We start from the raw sequence: 15,089 nt of genomic DNA on the forward strand, positions 1-15,089 counted from the left end.
TTGTAGCTTGCCAATGGTTGAAGCTGTGTGTACCAAATTTTCACACATTTTACACCAATTCCTTACCTTCCAAAGCATCTACTGTGTAAGTAGCCAACAACTAAGTTTCCCGCCATTTTAGATAGTGTTTGAACCAAGGTTGACTGTATCAGGTGAGCTCCAAAAGAGGAGGGAGGCAGGGGCCCGGAAGGAGGGCAAGAGGCTGTTCAAAAAAATTTAAAAAAGGAAGGCATAGGGATGAACTAGGCCAAGGTATGGGCCATTCAGGTATCAAAACTGGCTAAAATGAAAGGAAATTCACAGCAGAGGCATTTATCCAACACCACAGAGCTGTACAACCACATACAGCCATCTCCTGGCTGACCAGAGCTCCATTAAGGCCCCACACCGCACATACGGATCACCACTGGACTTGGGATAAGCAGCCAGCAAAACCAGACCACTCAAGTCTAGCCGATTTTGATTGTGAAAGAAGACATGTAGCTTTGTGTTCTGGGTGAAAATTCGAATCTGCTGACATGGGCGATAAGACCGGTTTTCCCAGACTGGGTCACAAATGCAGGTATATATATTGTAAAAATGATAGCTTGTAATTCATGCAAGAATGACTCTCTGTACATACACAGATGTTATAGACAATGCATCAGCACCTTGGATTTTGCTTTTAAAAATTCTACTTCTTCAACCATTATTCTAATATGGTTTATAACTTCAGGTTCAGTTTCCTTCATGTTGACGATCTGAAACATATAACGTATACTAAACTACACACATCACTTTTATCTAGTACCAAAACAAATATTTCTTGCTGAGAACTTTTGAAACATTGTAGTTGCTGCTTAAAAGATGTTTGGGAAGAAATTCCTGATAACTTGCAAAGCATAACATTTTCAGCCTAAATAATAAGATTGTAAGTCAAAACAAAAGTACTTATACACACAAAAACCTTTTCACAAATCAGAGTTTCAATGTACTGCTTTGATGATTTATCTTCAGCTGTAGAATCTGTAGACCTTGGATACACAGTTGGTAACTGATGAATTAACGAACTAGACCGAGTGTAGCAAATTATTTTGGTGGCAATCTGATCTCCATCACTACATAAAAACACACAAATGTAACATGTAATGATTTGATGTTACCCATTTACCATTGATCAAGCATCTTTATCTTTTGTGTGATTAGTTCATTGATGCTAAAATGACTTTGGAAACTCAAGTAGGTTTTCAAATAAGAAATAGGAATACTCCTAAAGTAAGATAACCTAATTAAACATACACACCTAACCATTACATACTTTCGCTTTAATATCAATGTTTCTGGAGTCATCAACTGCATCAGTTTCTTACACATAAACCTCACCAACCATTGTGTAATCAAAGCAGTTACCATACAGGCTCCATCACTAGCCCCCAATATATCATATTCATCAGATTTACCAGAATTAGTTTTTGGTGGAGCATCCCCAGTGTATGCCAACTCCATGGCCTCTGAAATCCATTGTGAAATAGTATCAGGAGTTACAATGTCCAGATTTTTAGCTACTTTGCTAAATTGTGAACCTGTATTAGCTAACAATTGGATAATAATAGAAGCATCATACTCCAGTTCTTCTGTGTTGCTCTAGTGGCACACAAAGCAATAAATGAAGTCATTTTTAAATACATACACTATATGTACCTCCATACAGCAAAATCCACCTGGTTTATGAAGAAATTTCTGTACTGTGTGAAGAAGTTGGGTTGCATTAGATTTGTGCATCACAGTGCCATCTACAGTAAAGGATTCTGGAACTTTCTGGTTCTGGTGCTCTAGATTTGGTCTAGGCAAAATACTAAGCAATAGTGAGGAAATTGTGTCTTTTACTGCACCATAAAGAGCACTTCCTTCATCAAGTAAAGAAAAGAAGCTGTTGACCTGCAATTACACATAACTACGTTATCGTTTGAAATACCCAATCAACATATTGTACATGTATTCAGTGTTTGTCACATGTTAGTAGCTGCATACATAACTGACCTTCTTGTGAGCAATGTTTACTATCACTCTCAAACAAGGTGGGAGTGCATCTAGCACTAAATTCAGCAAGTGTGTATATGACACAGAATATTTCTCAAATCTGTTCAAAAATGGAGCAGGAGTATTCTTAATTTCTGACTCCTTGATGACTACTATACACTGAAATTTTTCGTGAACTCTGGATGGTTTGGTGTGAGCTCCAATAGCAATATTAGTGAAGTATCGAGGACCAACTTCAGGGTCATCAATCCTACGGAAGTGTTGATTGAAAAGATCATAGAAACTTTCATGGATATCATCTGTTTGACTCATAATTACAGTGTAACCTTCAATGGCTGAATGCATGATAGCAGCAATTGTATTGATCTGTTAATATAAAATCACGTAATGAACAATTACCTTATATTATTTAATACCAACCTTTTGTAGTTGACTATCTCCAGGAAAATTGCTGCACATAAATGTACGTGTATTTTCAGACTTCAGGATACCAAACATGAACAGGAGTCTTGTAATTGACTCATCTTTACTTGGGTCAATAATCAACTTGTAGCGGACTTCATTTTGACTGCCATCAGTGGATCTGTCCTTTGCTTGAGTGCTGTATGGCTTATCAGCCAGACTTTTACACAGAATTTCAACAATAGTTCTCTGCTTTAAAACAGTAGTGTCCGTCTATATGTATATACATATACACATAGATGTGTTTAATGAAGGGGTGTGGTCATAAAATGTACCACGTGTGCACATTACTGGCCATTTTTGTAAGGCAAAAGAAATGCAATGTCAACTGCAATTAAACCTATCAAACAACGATAAAACAGATAGTTTGAGGACTAAATCCATTAATAAACTTGGGCATGGAATAATCAATTACTTTTTCAGACACTAAAAGTAAGTTTCGGGAAGTGATTTTAAATTTCACATTCATAAACCACCTATGCAGAAAAGTCACCCAATTATTCTTTTTCAACAAAGCCCAAGTATTGATAAAGTATGACTACAAGGTTTCTATTTCAGGTAGTGATTAATTATGCAGTAATACAGTGAGCAGAAATACAGACATAACTTTTAAAAATGTTTTCCTGCATTGATTTTTTATTAATTTTTCCCCTATACAAATCGGGATGGAATTATGTAGAAATGATGCAATATACTGCCACGCCTTCTTGTCAACCTGTCTATGTAATGCATGAAAGTTTCCAATGCATTTAAACTTACTCATACTATTTTGTGTGAACAAATCAAATGAATTCTGGTGTGTACATATACATTAAATGCTGTACGTTAATTCCCCAAAAATGTACACCCTTGCAGATTAATTGCAAACTTGACAAATTAACTAATGTACATACCTTCTCCATAAACAGCGTGCAAATATCTGTAAAATAGTCAGTGCCATTAAAGTTTCGCTCCAAAGATTGCAACACAAGTTTTGAAGACATAGAACTTTGACGTTTACGTCGTATGTAGTTGATAAAATGAATAAAATCTCTTAGACCAAAGAATGTTTTAAATCTACACAACATATTGGTAACATAGCTACTTTAATAACACACAGCTAACCGGTTATCTTGCATAATCTGATAATACACAGCACAAAAGTTACGAACAGTTCTTCGATCATTCTCAATTTCTGCAGCTGGTTTGTCAGGGTTAATACAAAGACAACCTATAGCAAGTGTTTCTAAGTCTCCCTATATATGGCATAGAGTGTAAACGTAAAATATAATGTACATTAATGTATTCAATACTTGTGAAGCAGTTGGTCTAAACAAACTAACAGCCCTGTTAGTTTTTGCTGCATCCAAGACATGATTTGTAATCCCAACAAATGCTACTTCTTGATCATCCAAGTGATAATGAAGCACCTACAACAAGTGCTGATACACGGCTCATATAGACTTTAATCAACCTTTAATGATTCATGACTTTCTTCAGGTAAACCAGCTTCATCCATGAATACAACTAAAAGCAAATGAAACTACATATCAAGCATATATAATAGGACACGTTTAAAGCAATATAGCATTCTTTTTATACCTGACTTTGCAGAACTGGATGATAGGCCTTCAGAAACAACAACTACTGTACAAATTGCTTCACTTACCACAGCGTATAGGCATAGAAAAACTATCATGACTTCGTTGCCTATTTATAGCACGATGGAACACTGTCTCAATTTCTATTGAAGTTGTACGTCGTGAACACTGATAGTAGTGTGGATCCAAGGACTTGAAAACATCAATGTTACGAAAAAGATCTCTATAGTTTTAATTGATAAAGAAGATCATTAAGGTTATTATTCCACTCACTCTTCAGACTCAGGACCCTTAAGGTTAGATATGGTGAGGTTAAAAGAAAGTGTTTTTGATGATCCTGGAGCACCCACAATGATAAGTGGAGTATTAGTCACTGTACAGATTATTGTAGCAAAGAGATTCTCCTTTAATGCTTCAGTTTTGGCTATGCCAGCTGGTAAGATGAGATTTTTGATGTAGAAATTCATCTGAACATTGAGGAGTACATACATGAGCATTATTAGTTTAAAGTATTGACATGAAATGTGTGCATGACAGCATCTACTTACGTATGTACGTACCTCATCATTAAAGGCTCTCTTAAATTTAACACTATAACTTGTAGTTGCTCGGTCCATTTCTTCAACAAATTTTAGTCTATAACTACTGTCTAATCTCATATAATAGACTAGTCCTAGTGAAACCAGCAGAGCCCTTTGTTTCTTTTCAAGTGGGTCTAATCGGTCCTTAATCATGGGGTGACTGCTAATGAGAGTTCCAGTTGTGCTAGGTCTGTGATATGTTAACATACAGTAAGTAAGTAATGTGTTATTAAACATTTTAAAGCAATGCACACGTTCTACTTACTTCATCAAATTTTCATATGTTTTGATAATCCAGCAATAAAATGTAAATACTCTCTGCAAACAAATCTTACAATACATAAGTATTGAACAATTTTATAAACCTGAATATCTCGTTGACTAACACAACTTGTAGCACAAAGGTTAGCATCGTTGTCATCCACACTAAACTTCCTTAACTGTTCACTAGCAAACTGCCTAATTAGCCCTTGGCATTTTACTACCAGTTTGCTAAAAGCTATGTTCTGGACCCTGCAATTAATGGCTATGCAAACAATACAAAACCTAAGAAACAAGACAAACTTGTCAAACTCTTTATTGACCATTATCATTTTTTCTTTAATGTAATCCTTCTCTTGCTCATCATTCAGTGATCCATAGTTCCACATGAGGAATTTTAATGTGGGGTGTAACTTCTGTACGTAATATGATCCTCTAAACCATGCCTCTTCTTCAGGATCATCTTTTTGGCTTCCTTGTACTTTGAGGTCTTCTCTGTATCCATGAGCAACTAAGCTATTACCTCTATGAGGATTACAAGCAGCGATCAGAAATATATTTGATGGAAGAGGCTATAGATATAGTCACAAATAACCATGTTATTAATATTATCCAAGTTTGTACCTCTCCTTCAAAACTTTTGTCAACCATCATTTCTTTAAATAATCCCATATATGAAGATGTATTAAGTTCATCCAGAAATACCTTATGGTGAAACAGATTATAATGTTGTATGCAAAACATAAATAGCTAACAAAATTCATGCCATATCTGTTATAATAGTTGTAACACCAGGAGTAGAATATCTTAGTTACTGATATACGTAGTCTGAGGTGTAGCTGAGGATGAGAGTGTTAATAACTATATTGATTCAGTGTTTTGTTTAACTTTTAGACTTGTAACTATCATCAAGCAGGCAGGTAGGCAGGTAGGCAGGTAGGCAGGCAGGCAGACAGACAGACAGACATACAAGTTTTGACAATTTTTTTTTCAATTTTCGTCCTTTTGTAAATATTCAGCCTTTTTCAAGTATTTGATGCACTAAGATCGTAAAGGTGATTTTTGCCACGTGTGATCTCTATATGATGGTTTTTAGCAGTAAAATTTTGACCGATGCTGTTAATTTTAGGGGAGAACTCAGTATAATGTATTTGTAATCCAGTCTGGGAAAACTGGTCTTATTGCCTATTTGATAGTCTCGAAAAATGCCAGGATTAAGTATTCAGTGTGTTGTAGCTCGCCAATGGTTGAAGCTACATGTGCCAAATTTTCACACAATTCCTTACTTTCCAAAGCATCCACTGTACAAATAACTAACAGCTAAGTTTCCTACTATTTTAGAGAATTTTTAAACTGACCTTGACTCTATCAGGTGGGCTTCAAAAAGAGTGGGTGGTGGGGGCTGAAGGAGGATGAGGGCCTGTTTAATTTGTTTTAAAGGAAGAGGGATGAATTATGCCAAGTTATGGGCCATAGCTATATGTCTTAAAACTAGCTAAAATGAAAAGACACTTACAGTTGCTAGAAAAGCCCATATGTACGTACATATCTGTATCAAGACACACGGTAGTGTGTCGTGCGGCCCAAGAAGCCGGCGCGCCACACCCGTGAGTATATTGACAGGAAGAACGAAAACGTCATTTTCACACCTTTGTATCTCGGTGATCACTTATCGGATTGGAACCAAATTTGCTACACAGTTGCCCGCCAACCAAGGGAGTCTACATTCCAAATTTGAAGGAAATCGCTCATGCCATTTCCGAGATACGAGCTGCCAAAGTTTCGTTTTTTTTTCTTCGTTTTTTTTTTCTTCTTCTTTGTCTTTTCGCACACTTGCAAAAATTGCTATAACAAGCAAACGCGTACTCCGATCGCCTTGAAATTTGGCACACAGAACGGGAGTCCAACAGCGAATCCTAGCATCAAATTTGATACAAATCCGATGAATGGTTCAGGAGTTATGACCGATTATTCACGTAAAACAAGATCGATTTGTTGTCACGCCTACAGGGTAAACCGCTTCATGGAATGAGTTGAAAATTGCTATGTAGATGGAGTAACCATCGTAGGAGTGCCTTTTGGTGGTTTGAAAGGAATCGAGATAAAGACCACGGAGATATGATACAAAACCCAACCTGTGTCACAATTACGCGATCGATTTTTATGAATAAAAAGGTATTAGTTTTCACGCCTACTAGGCAAACCGCTTAGAGCAATGAGCTGAAAATCGGTGTATAGCTGGAATAATCTTCATAGAAAGTCCTTGTAGTAGTACAGAAGAATCGGATTACAAACCACTGAGTTATGATTCGAAAGCCAACTCCGTGTAGCAAATGCGAGATCGAGATACTCTAATAGAACAGTCACCCTAATAGAGCATTCGGCTAATTTATTTATTCCATTATAGAATTTTATTACATCACAAGTTATTCTATAGGGAGTTCAGCTGCAAACAGTTAATCTTATAGACGGTTCAGCAAGAAGACAGTCACCATGTGGAGAGTTAAGCAAATATATCACTATAGAGATTCAGAACATTACAAGTCACACTGAAGAAAGTTCAGCTATAAACAAGTCATGCACTGTATAGAGAATTCAGCTATAATTAAGTCACTCTCTAGAGAATTCAGTTACACAGAATTCAGCTACACACAAGTCACTGTGGAGAGAGTTCAGCTACAAACAAATTACCCTTTAGAGTGATCAGCTACAAACAAAACACATTGCAGGGTGTTCAGCTGCAACAAATCAACCTTTAGAGCGATCAGCAATGAACAAATCAACACAAATCTACCTGTAGAGAGATAAGCTAGAAACAAATCACCCTGTAGAGAGTTCAGCTACAAAAAATCACCCTGTAGAGACATCAGCTAGAAACTAGACACAATGTAAGGAGTTCAGCTACAAGCAATCACCCTGTAGAGAGTTCAGCTAAAGCAAATCAACCTGCAGAGAAATCAGCTACAAACAAATCACCTTATAGAGAGTTCAGCTACAAACAGATTACCTGTAGAGAGATCGGCTACAAACAAATCAACCTGCAGAGAGATCAGCTACACACAAATCAACTTGTAGAGAGATCAGCTACAAACAAATCACCCTGTAGGGAGATCAGCTAGAAACTACACACAATGTAAGGAGTTCAGCTACAAACAAATCACCCTGTAGAGAGTTCAGCTAAAACAAATCAACCGGCAGAGAGATCAGCTACAAACAAATCACCTTATAGACAGTTCAGCTACAAACAAATTACCTTGTAGAGAGATCGGCTACAAACAAATCAACCTGCAGAGAGATCAGCTACACACAATTCACCTTGTAGGGAGATCAGCTACAAACAAATCACCCTGTAGAGAGATCAGCTAGAAACTAGACACAATGTAAGGAGTTCAGCTACAAGCAAATCACCCTGTAGAGAGTTCAGCTACAAACAAACCAATCTGTAGAGCGATCAGCTAGAAACAAATTACCCTGAAGAGAGGTCAGCTACAAAAAATCACCCTGTAGAGATATCAGCTAGAAACAAATCACCCTGAAGAGAGGTCAGCTACAAAAAATCACCCTGTAGAGATATCAGCTAGAAACAAATCACCCTGAAGAGAGGTCAGCTACAAAAAATCACCTTGTAGAGAAATCAACTACAAACAAAACACTTTGCAGAGAGTTCAGCTACAAACAAATCAACCTTTAGAGCGATCAGCAACAAACAAATCAACCTGTAGAGAGATAAGCTAGAAACAAATCACCCTGTAGAGAGTTCAGCTAAAACAAATCAATCTGCAGAGAGATCAGCTACGTACAAATCACCTTATAGATAGTTCAGCTACAAACAAATTACCTTGTAGAGAGGTCGGCTACAAACAAATCACCCTGCAGAGAGAACAGCTACACACATATCAACTTGTAAAGAGATCAGCTACAAACAAATCACCCTGTAGAGAGATCAGCTACAAACTAGACACAAAGTAAGGAGTTCAGCTAAAAGCAAATTACCCTGTAGAGAGTTCATCTACAAACAAATCAACCTGTAGAGCAATCAGCTAGAAACAAATCACCCTGAAGAGAGGTCAGCTACAAAAAAAATCACCCTGTAGAGAGATCAGCTACAAACAAATTGCCCTATAGAGAGATAGGCTACAAACAAATCAACCTGCAGAGAGATCAGCTACACACAAATCAACTTGTAGAGAGTTCAGCTACAAACAAATTACCCTGTAGAGAGATCGGCTACAAACAAATCAGCCTGTAGAGAGTTCAGCTACAAACAAATTACCATGTAGAGAGATCGGCTACAAACAAATCAACCTGTAGAGAGATCAGCTAGAAACTAGACACAATGTAAGGAGTTCAGCTACAAGTAAATCAGCCTGTAGAGAGTTCAGCTAAAACAAATCAACCTGCAGAGAGATCAGCTACAAACAAATCACCTTATAGACAGTTCAGCTACAAACAAATTACCCTGTAGAGAGATCGGCTACAAATTAATCAACCTGCAGAGAGATCAGCTACACACAAATCAACTTGTAGAGAGATTTGCTACAAACAAATCACCCTGTAGAGAGATCAGCTAGAAACTAGACACAATGTAAGCAGTTCAGCTACAAGCAAATCACCCTTTAGTGAGTTCAGCTACAAACAAATCAACCTGCAGTGAGATCACCTACAAAAAAGCACCTTGTACAGAGTTCAGCTACAAACAAATTACCCTGTAGAGAGATCGGCTACAAACAAATCAACCTATAGAAAGATCAGCTACACACAAATCAACTTGTAGAGAGATCAGCTACAAACAAATCACCCTGTAGAGAGATCAGCTAGAAACTAGACACAATGTAAGGAGTTCAGCTACAAGTAAATCACCCTGTAGAGAGTTCAGCTAAAACAAATCCACCTGCAGAGAGATCAGCTACAAATAAATCACTTTATAAACAGTTCAGCTACAAACAAATCACCCTGTAGAGAGATCAGCTAGAAACTAGATACAATGCAAGGAGTTCAGCTACAAGCAAAATCACCCTTTAGTGAGTTCAGCTACAAACAAATCAACCTGCAGTGAGATCACCCACAAAAACGCACTTGTACAGAGTTCAGTTACAAACAAATTACCCTGTAGAAAGATCAGCTAGAAGAAGTTACCTTGTAGAGAGTTCAGTTACAAAGAAACCATCATATAGAGAGTTCAGCTACAAAGAAATTACCCCGTAGAGAGTTCAGCTAGAAGAAGTCACCTTGTAAAGAGTTCAGCTACAAAGAAACCATCTTGTACAGAGGTCAGCTACAAAGAAACCACCTGTACAGAATTCAACTACAAACAAATCACCCTGTATAGAGATCAGCTAGAAGAAGTTACCTTGTAGATAGTTCAGCTACAACAATTCACCCTGTAGAAAGATCAGCTAGAAGAAGTCACCTTGTAGAGTGTTCAGTTACAAAGAAACCATCATGTAGAGAGTTCAGCTGCAAACAAATCACTCTGTAGAGAGTTCAGCTACAAAGAAACCGCCATGTAGAGAGTTCAGCCTCATACAAACCACCTTGTAGAGAATTCAACTACAACAAATCACCCTGTAGAGAAGAAGTTACCTTGTAGAGAGTTCAGCTACAAAGAAACCATCATGTAGGGAGTGCAGCTACAAAGAAACCACCATGTAGAGAGTTTAGCTGCAAACAAATCACCTGTAGAGAGTTCAGCTAGAAACAAATCACCCTGTAGAGAGATCAGCTGGACGAAGTCACCTTGTAGAGAGTTCAGCTACAAAGAAACCATCATGTAGACAGTTCAGCTGCAAACAAATCACCCTACAGAGAGTTCAGCTACAAAAAAATCACCCTGTAGAGAGTTCAGCTAGACGAAGTCACCTTATACAGAGTTCAGCTACAAAGAAACCATCATGTAGAGAGTTCGGCTACAAAGACACCACCATGTAAAGAGTTTAGCTGCAAACAAATCACCTGTAGATAGTTCAGCTAGAAACAAAATACCCTGTAGAGAGACTAGCTAGAAGAGGTTACCTTGTAGAGAGTTCAGCTACAAAGAAACCATCCTGTATATAGTTCAGCTACATTTCAAGTCACCCAGTAGAGAGATCAGCTGCAAAAAAATATCCTGTGGGGCATAATGGGCATGTAATGAATATATGTATATAATTTGTATAATTACTAATAAAATCAAAAAATTAACAATTGAAGTACTAAAATTCTTCTTTAAGTTCTTTTCTTCTTCCTTTAGTAAAGAAGAAAACACATGGGTTAAAAAAGCCCCAAAGCCAGCCATAGGCCGGCTTTGCAGTATGCAAATACAAAAAGAAGTGATATCTAATCAAAAACAGCCAAGCTGTAAAAAAAGGTGCGGCCCCCAAAAAGGCCATGGTGAAAAAATATGTGAAATCCAAGGTGGCGGCCAAGAAATGGCTGTGATGGTAGGTTAATGGTTACATTTTAATAACAACAATTAAGGTGAATTTGGTGCCAAGACCAAGCGGCACAAAATTCACCTAAATTGTCGTTATTAAAATGTAACCATTAACCTACCATCACAGCCATTTCTTGGCCGCCACCTTGGATTTCACATCTTTTTTCACCATGGCCTTTTTGGGGGCCGCACCTTTTTTTACAGCTTGGCTGTTTTTGATTAGATATTCTATAGGGAGATATATTTTGCAAAAACAGGTACGTGTAGCATTTTAACAACAATACAGCATCTATACTCACAGTGATGAGTAGTTCCTGTGTTTGATTAGGTTTCTCAATCTTGTGTGCTTTATTCTTCAAACTAGTAGCTAATTTAATGATCGGAGCAAAAAAATCCTTTATTTTCTTTGGAGTTAATGCTATTGGTCAGGTAAGCATGTACATTTACATACATTAGCACAAACATACTTACCTGCATGGATGTTGAGTTTATAAAATGTTGGAATTAAATTACCATTTAGTATAGTGCAAATCATTTTGGCAGTAGCCTAATATACAGTACATAATGACAATGACTACAATAGTGAAACAATTACAATACAGAAACCAGTATTGCAACTATGTACATGCAATGCACATGTGATTTGCTGCTCACTTCCTATACATTAACACACATGCAGTCATGCCAGGTAACCTCACCTGTGCTGTTGAATCTGTTTCAGTTTGTTCTATTAGCTTAGCAATAGGTGAATAATCTTCAACATTATCATTATTGACTGGTCGGTTTCCACTAGACATAGCTTCAACATCTACCTCAATTAGTTCCAGAATAGGTGCAGTATTGATCAACTGCAGAAATTGTTTGTTAATAGACTTAAAATAAGGTGTGGGACTTTGCTGAGATGTATGATTCAACAAAGGAATTAAATCTGCTTCACTTAAATTTCTATTTTGACTTTGTGATTGCTTGTCAAAATGCCAACCATTGGTATTGAGCTGTTCCAATGAATTTTCAAGATCATTGTCTTCAAGTTCTAGGATAACACAATGTTATGCAGCTACTGCTTGTCACACACCAATTATACTACAATAATTACTACAATAATCACAATTTTTGAAAACTATGTGGGCAGTATTGAAAAATAGCAAACAGTGAGCACAAAGGATATTGTATAGACTGAATCATACCATGAGATTTATTGTACAACTGTTCCACTATTCGTTGCTTCACTGTCCTCCAATCATTGATCAAAGCATGATTCCACAATTTTGAAAGCATCTCAATTAGTGCAGTCTTCCCTACACCAGTTTCTCCCTCAATGATCACTGGTATACCACATTGACGACGTTCATGGATATTTAACATCTTTAAGATAAATATAATAGAATAGTAAAATTTAATAATTTTAATCCAATACTACAGCAAATATGTATCTAATCCAAAATAGCCAAGCTGTAAAAAAAAGTGTGCGGCCCTGAGAAAGGCTATGGTGAAAAAAGATGTGAAATCCAAGGTGGCGGCCAAGAAATGGCTGTGATGGTAGGTTAATGGTAAAAATTTTAATAACAACAATTCAGGTGAATTTCGTGCCAAGACCAAGCGGCACCAAATTCACCTGAATTGTTGTTATTAAATTTTTACCATTAACCTACCATCACAGCCATTTCTTGGCCGCCACCTTGGATTTCACATCTTTTTTCACCATAGCCTTTCTCAGGGCCGCACTCTTTTTTTACAGCTTGGCTGTTTTGGATTAGATTTCACTTCTTTTTGTATTTGTATACCCCAAAGCCGGCCTATGGCCGGCTTTAGGGCTTTTTAACCTGTCATTTTTTCTTTACTACAGGAAGAATAAAAAGATGAAGCAGAGTGATTTCTTTGTAGCTGACCTCTCTGCAAGGTGATCCTTCTAGCTGATCTCTCTACCGGATGACTTGTTTGTAGCTGAACTCTCTACAGGGTGATTTGTTTGTAGGCGAACTCTCTACAAGGTAACTTCTTCTAGCTGATCTTTCTACAGGGTGATTTGTTTGTAGCTGAATTCTCTACAGGGCAATTCGTTTGCAGCTGAACTCTCTACATGGTAGTTTCTTTGTAGCTGAACTCTCTACAATGTGACTTCTTCTAGCTGAACTCTCTACAATGTGACTTCTTCTAGCTGAACTCTCTACAGGGTGACTTGTTTCTAGCTGATCTCTCTACAGGGTGACTTGTTTCTAGCTGAACTCTCTACAGGGTGATTTGTTTGTAACTGAACTCTCTACAAGGTGACTTCTTCTAGCTGATCTTTCTACAGGGTGATTTGTTTGTAGCTGAATTCTCTACAGGGCATTTTGTTTGCAGCTGAACTCTCTATACATGGTAGTTTCTTTGTAGCTGAACTCTCTACAATGTAACTTCTTCTAGCTGAACTCTATACAGGGTGACTTGTTTCTAGCTGAACTCTCTACAGGGCAATTTGTTTGCAGCTGAACTCTCTACATGGTAGTTTCTTTGTAGCTGAACTCTCTACAATGTAACTCCTTCTAGCTGAACTATCTACAGGGTGACTTGTTTCTAGCTGATCTCTCTACAGTGTAACTTGTTTCTAGCTGAACTCTCTACAGGGTGATTTGTTTGTAGCTGAATTCTCTACAAGGTAACTTCTTCTAGCTGATCTTTCTACAGGGTGATTTGTTTGTAGCTGAATTCTCTACAGGGCAATTTGTTTGCAGCTGAATTCTGATTTGTTTGTAGCTGAATTCTCTACAGAGCAATTTGTTTGCTGCTGAATTCTGTACATGGTAGTTTCTTTGTAGCTGAACTCTCTACAATGTAACTTCTTCTAGCTGAAGTCTCTGCAGGGTGACTTGTTTGTAGCTGAACCCTCTACAGGGTGATTTGTTTGTAGCTGAACTCTCTACAAGGTAACTTCTTCTAGCTGATCTTTCTACAGGGTGATTTGTTTGTAGCTGAATTCTCTACAGGGCGATTTGTTTGCTGCTGAACTCTCTACATGGTAGTTTCTTTGTAGCTGAACTCTCTACAATGTAACTTCTTCTAGCTGAACTCTCTACAGGCGACTTGTTTCTAGCTGAGCTCTCTACAGGGTGATTTGTTTGTAGCTGAACTCTCTACAAGGTAACTTCTTCTAGCTGATCTTTCTACAGGGTGATTTGTTTGCAGCTGAACTCTCTACATGGTAGTTTCTTTGTAGCTGAACTCTCTACAAAATGACTTCTTCTAGCTGATCTATCTACAGGATGACTTGTTTCTCTCTACAGTGTGATCTGTTCATAGCGGAACTTTCTACTGGGTGATTTTTTTGGAGCTAAACTCTTTGCACGATTGTTTCTTTGTAACTGAACTCTCTACAAGGTAACTTCTTCTAGCTGATCTCTCTGCAGGGCAATTTGTTTGCAGCTGAATTCTCTACAGGGTGATTTATTTGAGCTGAACTCTCTACATGATGGCTTCTTTGTAGCTGAACTCTCTATTAGGTATCTTCTTCTAGCTGATCTGACTACAGAGTGACTTGTTTGTAGCTGAATTCCCTACAGAATAACTTGCAATGTAATATAACTGAGTAAATTATAAATGCAGCTGAATGCTTTATTAAGGTGACTGTTCTATTAGAGTATCCCGATCTCGCATTTGCTGCACGTAGTTGCCTTTCGAATCATAACTCAGTGATTTGTAATCCAATTCTTCTGTACTACTGCAATAACTTTCTATGATGATTATTCCATCTACATACTGATTTTTAGCTCGTTGCTCTAAGCGGTTTGCCTGGTA

At 37.6% G+C, this 15,089-nt stretch overlaps 1 protein-coding gene across 1 annotated transcript in view; it reads right to left on the reverse strand.

Moving 5' to 3' along the window:
* Window positions 1–15,089, reverse strand: part of LOC136264092 (uncharacterized) — a 167,986-nt gene that overhangs the window by 53,429 nt on the left and 99,468 nt on the right. Inside the window, exons 35-57 of the mRNA XM_066058781.1 lie at window positions 12,503–12,680; window positions 12,014–12,348; window positions 11,787–11,862; window positions 11,615–11,733; window positions 5,528–5,608; window positions 5,207–5,475; window positions 5,008–5,155; window positions 4,908–4,960; window positions 4,622–4,832; window positions 4,335–4,528; window positions 4,130–4,284; window positions 3,935–3,987; window positions 3,774–3,890; window positions 3,586–3,716; window positions 3,375–3,537; window positions 2,440–2,694; window positions 2,020–2,385; window positions 1,681–1,917; window positions 1,298–1,623; window positions 1,151–1,249; window positions 947–1,097; window positions 791–895; window positions 651–740 (exon numbers count right to left, since the gene is read on the reverse strand). Coding sequence (XP_065914853.1) covers window positions 651–740; window positions 791–895; window positions 947–1,097; window positions 1,151–1,249; window positions 1,298–1,623; window positions 1,681–1,917; window positions 2,020–2,385; window positions 2,440–2,694; window positions 3,375–3,537; window positions 3,586–3,716; window positions 3,774–3,890; window positions 3,935–3,987; window positions 4,130–4,284; window positions 4,335–4,528; window positions 4,622–4,832; window positions 4,908–4,960; window positions 5,008–5,155; window positions 5,207–5,475; window positions 5,528–5,608; window positions 11,615–11,733; window positions 11,787–11,862; window positions 12,014–12,348; window positions 12,503–12,680 — 3,912 coding nt within the window. The remainder of the gene's footprint in view (window positions 1–650; window positions 741–790; window positions 896–946; window positions 1,098–1,150; window positions 1,250–1,297; window positions 1,624–1,680; window positions 1,918–2,019; window positions 2,386–2,439; window positions 2,695–3,374; window positions 3,538–3,585; window positions 3,717–3,773; window positions 3,891–3,934; window positions 3,988–4,129; window positions 4,285–4,334; window positions 4,529–4,621; window positions 4,833–4,907; window positions 4,961–5,007; window positions 5,156–5,206; window positions 5,476–5,527; window positions 5,609–11,614; window positions 11,734–11,786; window positions 11,863–12,013; window positions 12,349–12,502; window positions 12,681–15,089) is intronic.

This window comes from Dysidea avara, chromosome 8 (assembly GCF_963678975.1).
Source record: "Dysidea avara chromosome 8, odDysAvar1.4, whole genome shotgun sequence".
NCBI lineage: Eukaryota > Metazoa > Porifera > Demospongiae > Dictyoceratida > Dysideidae > Dysidea > Dysidea avara.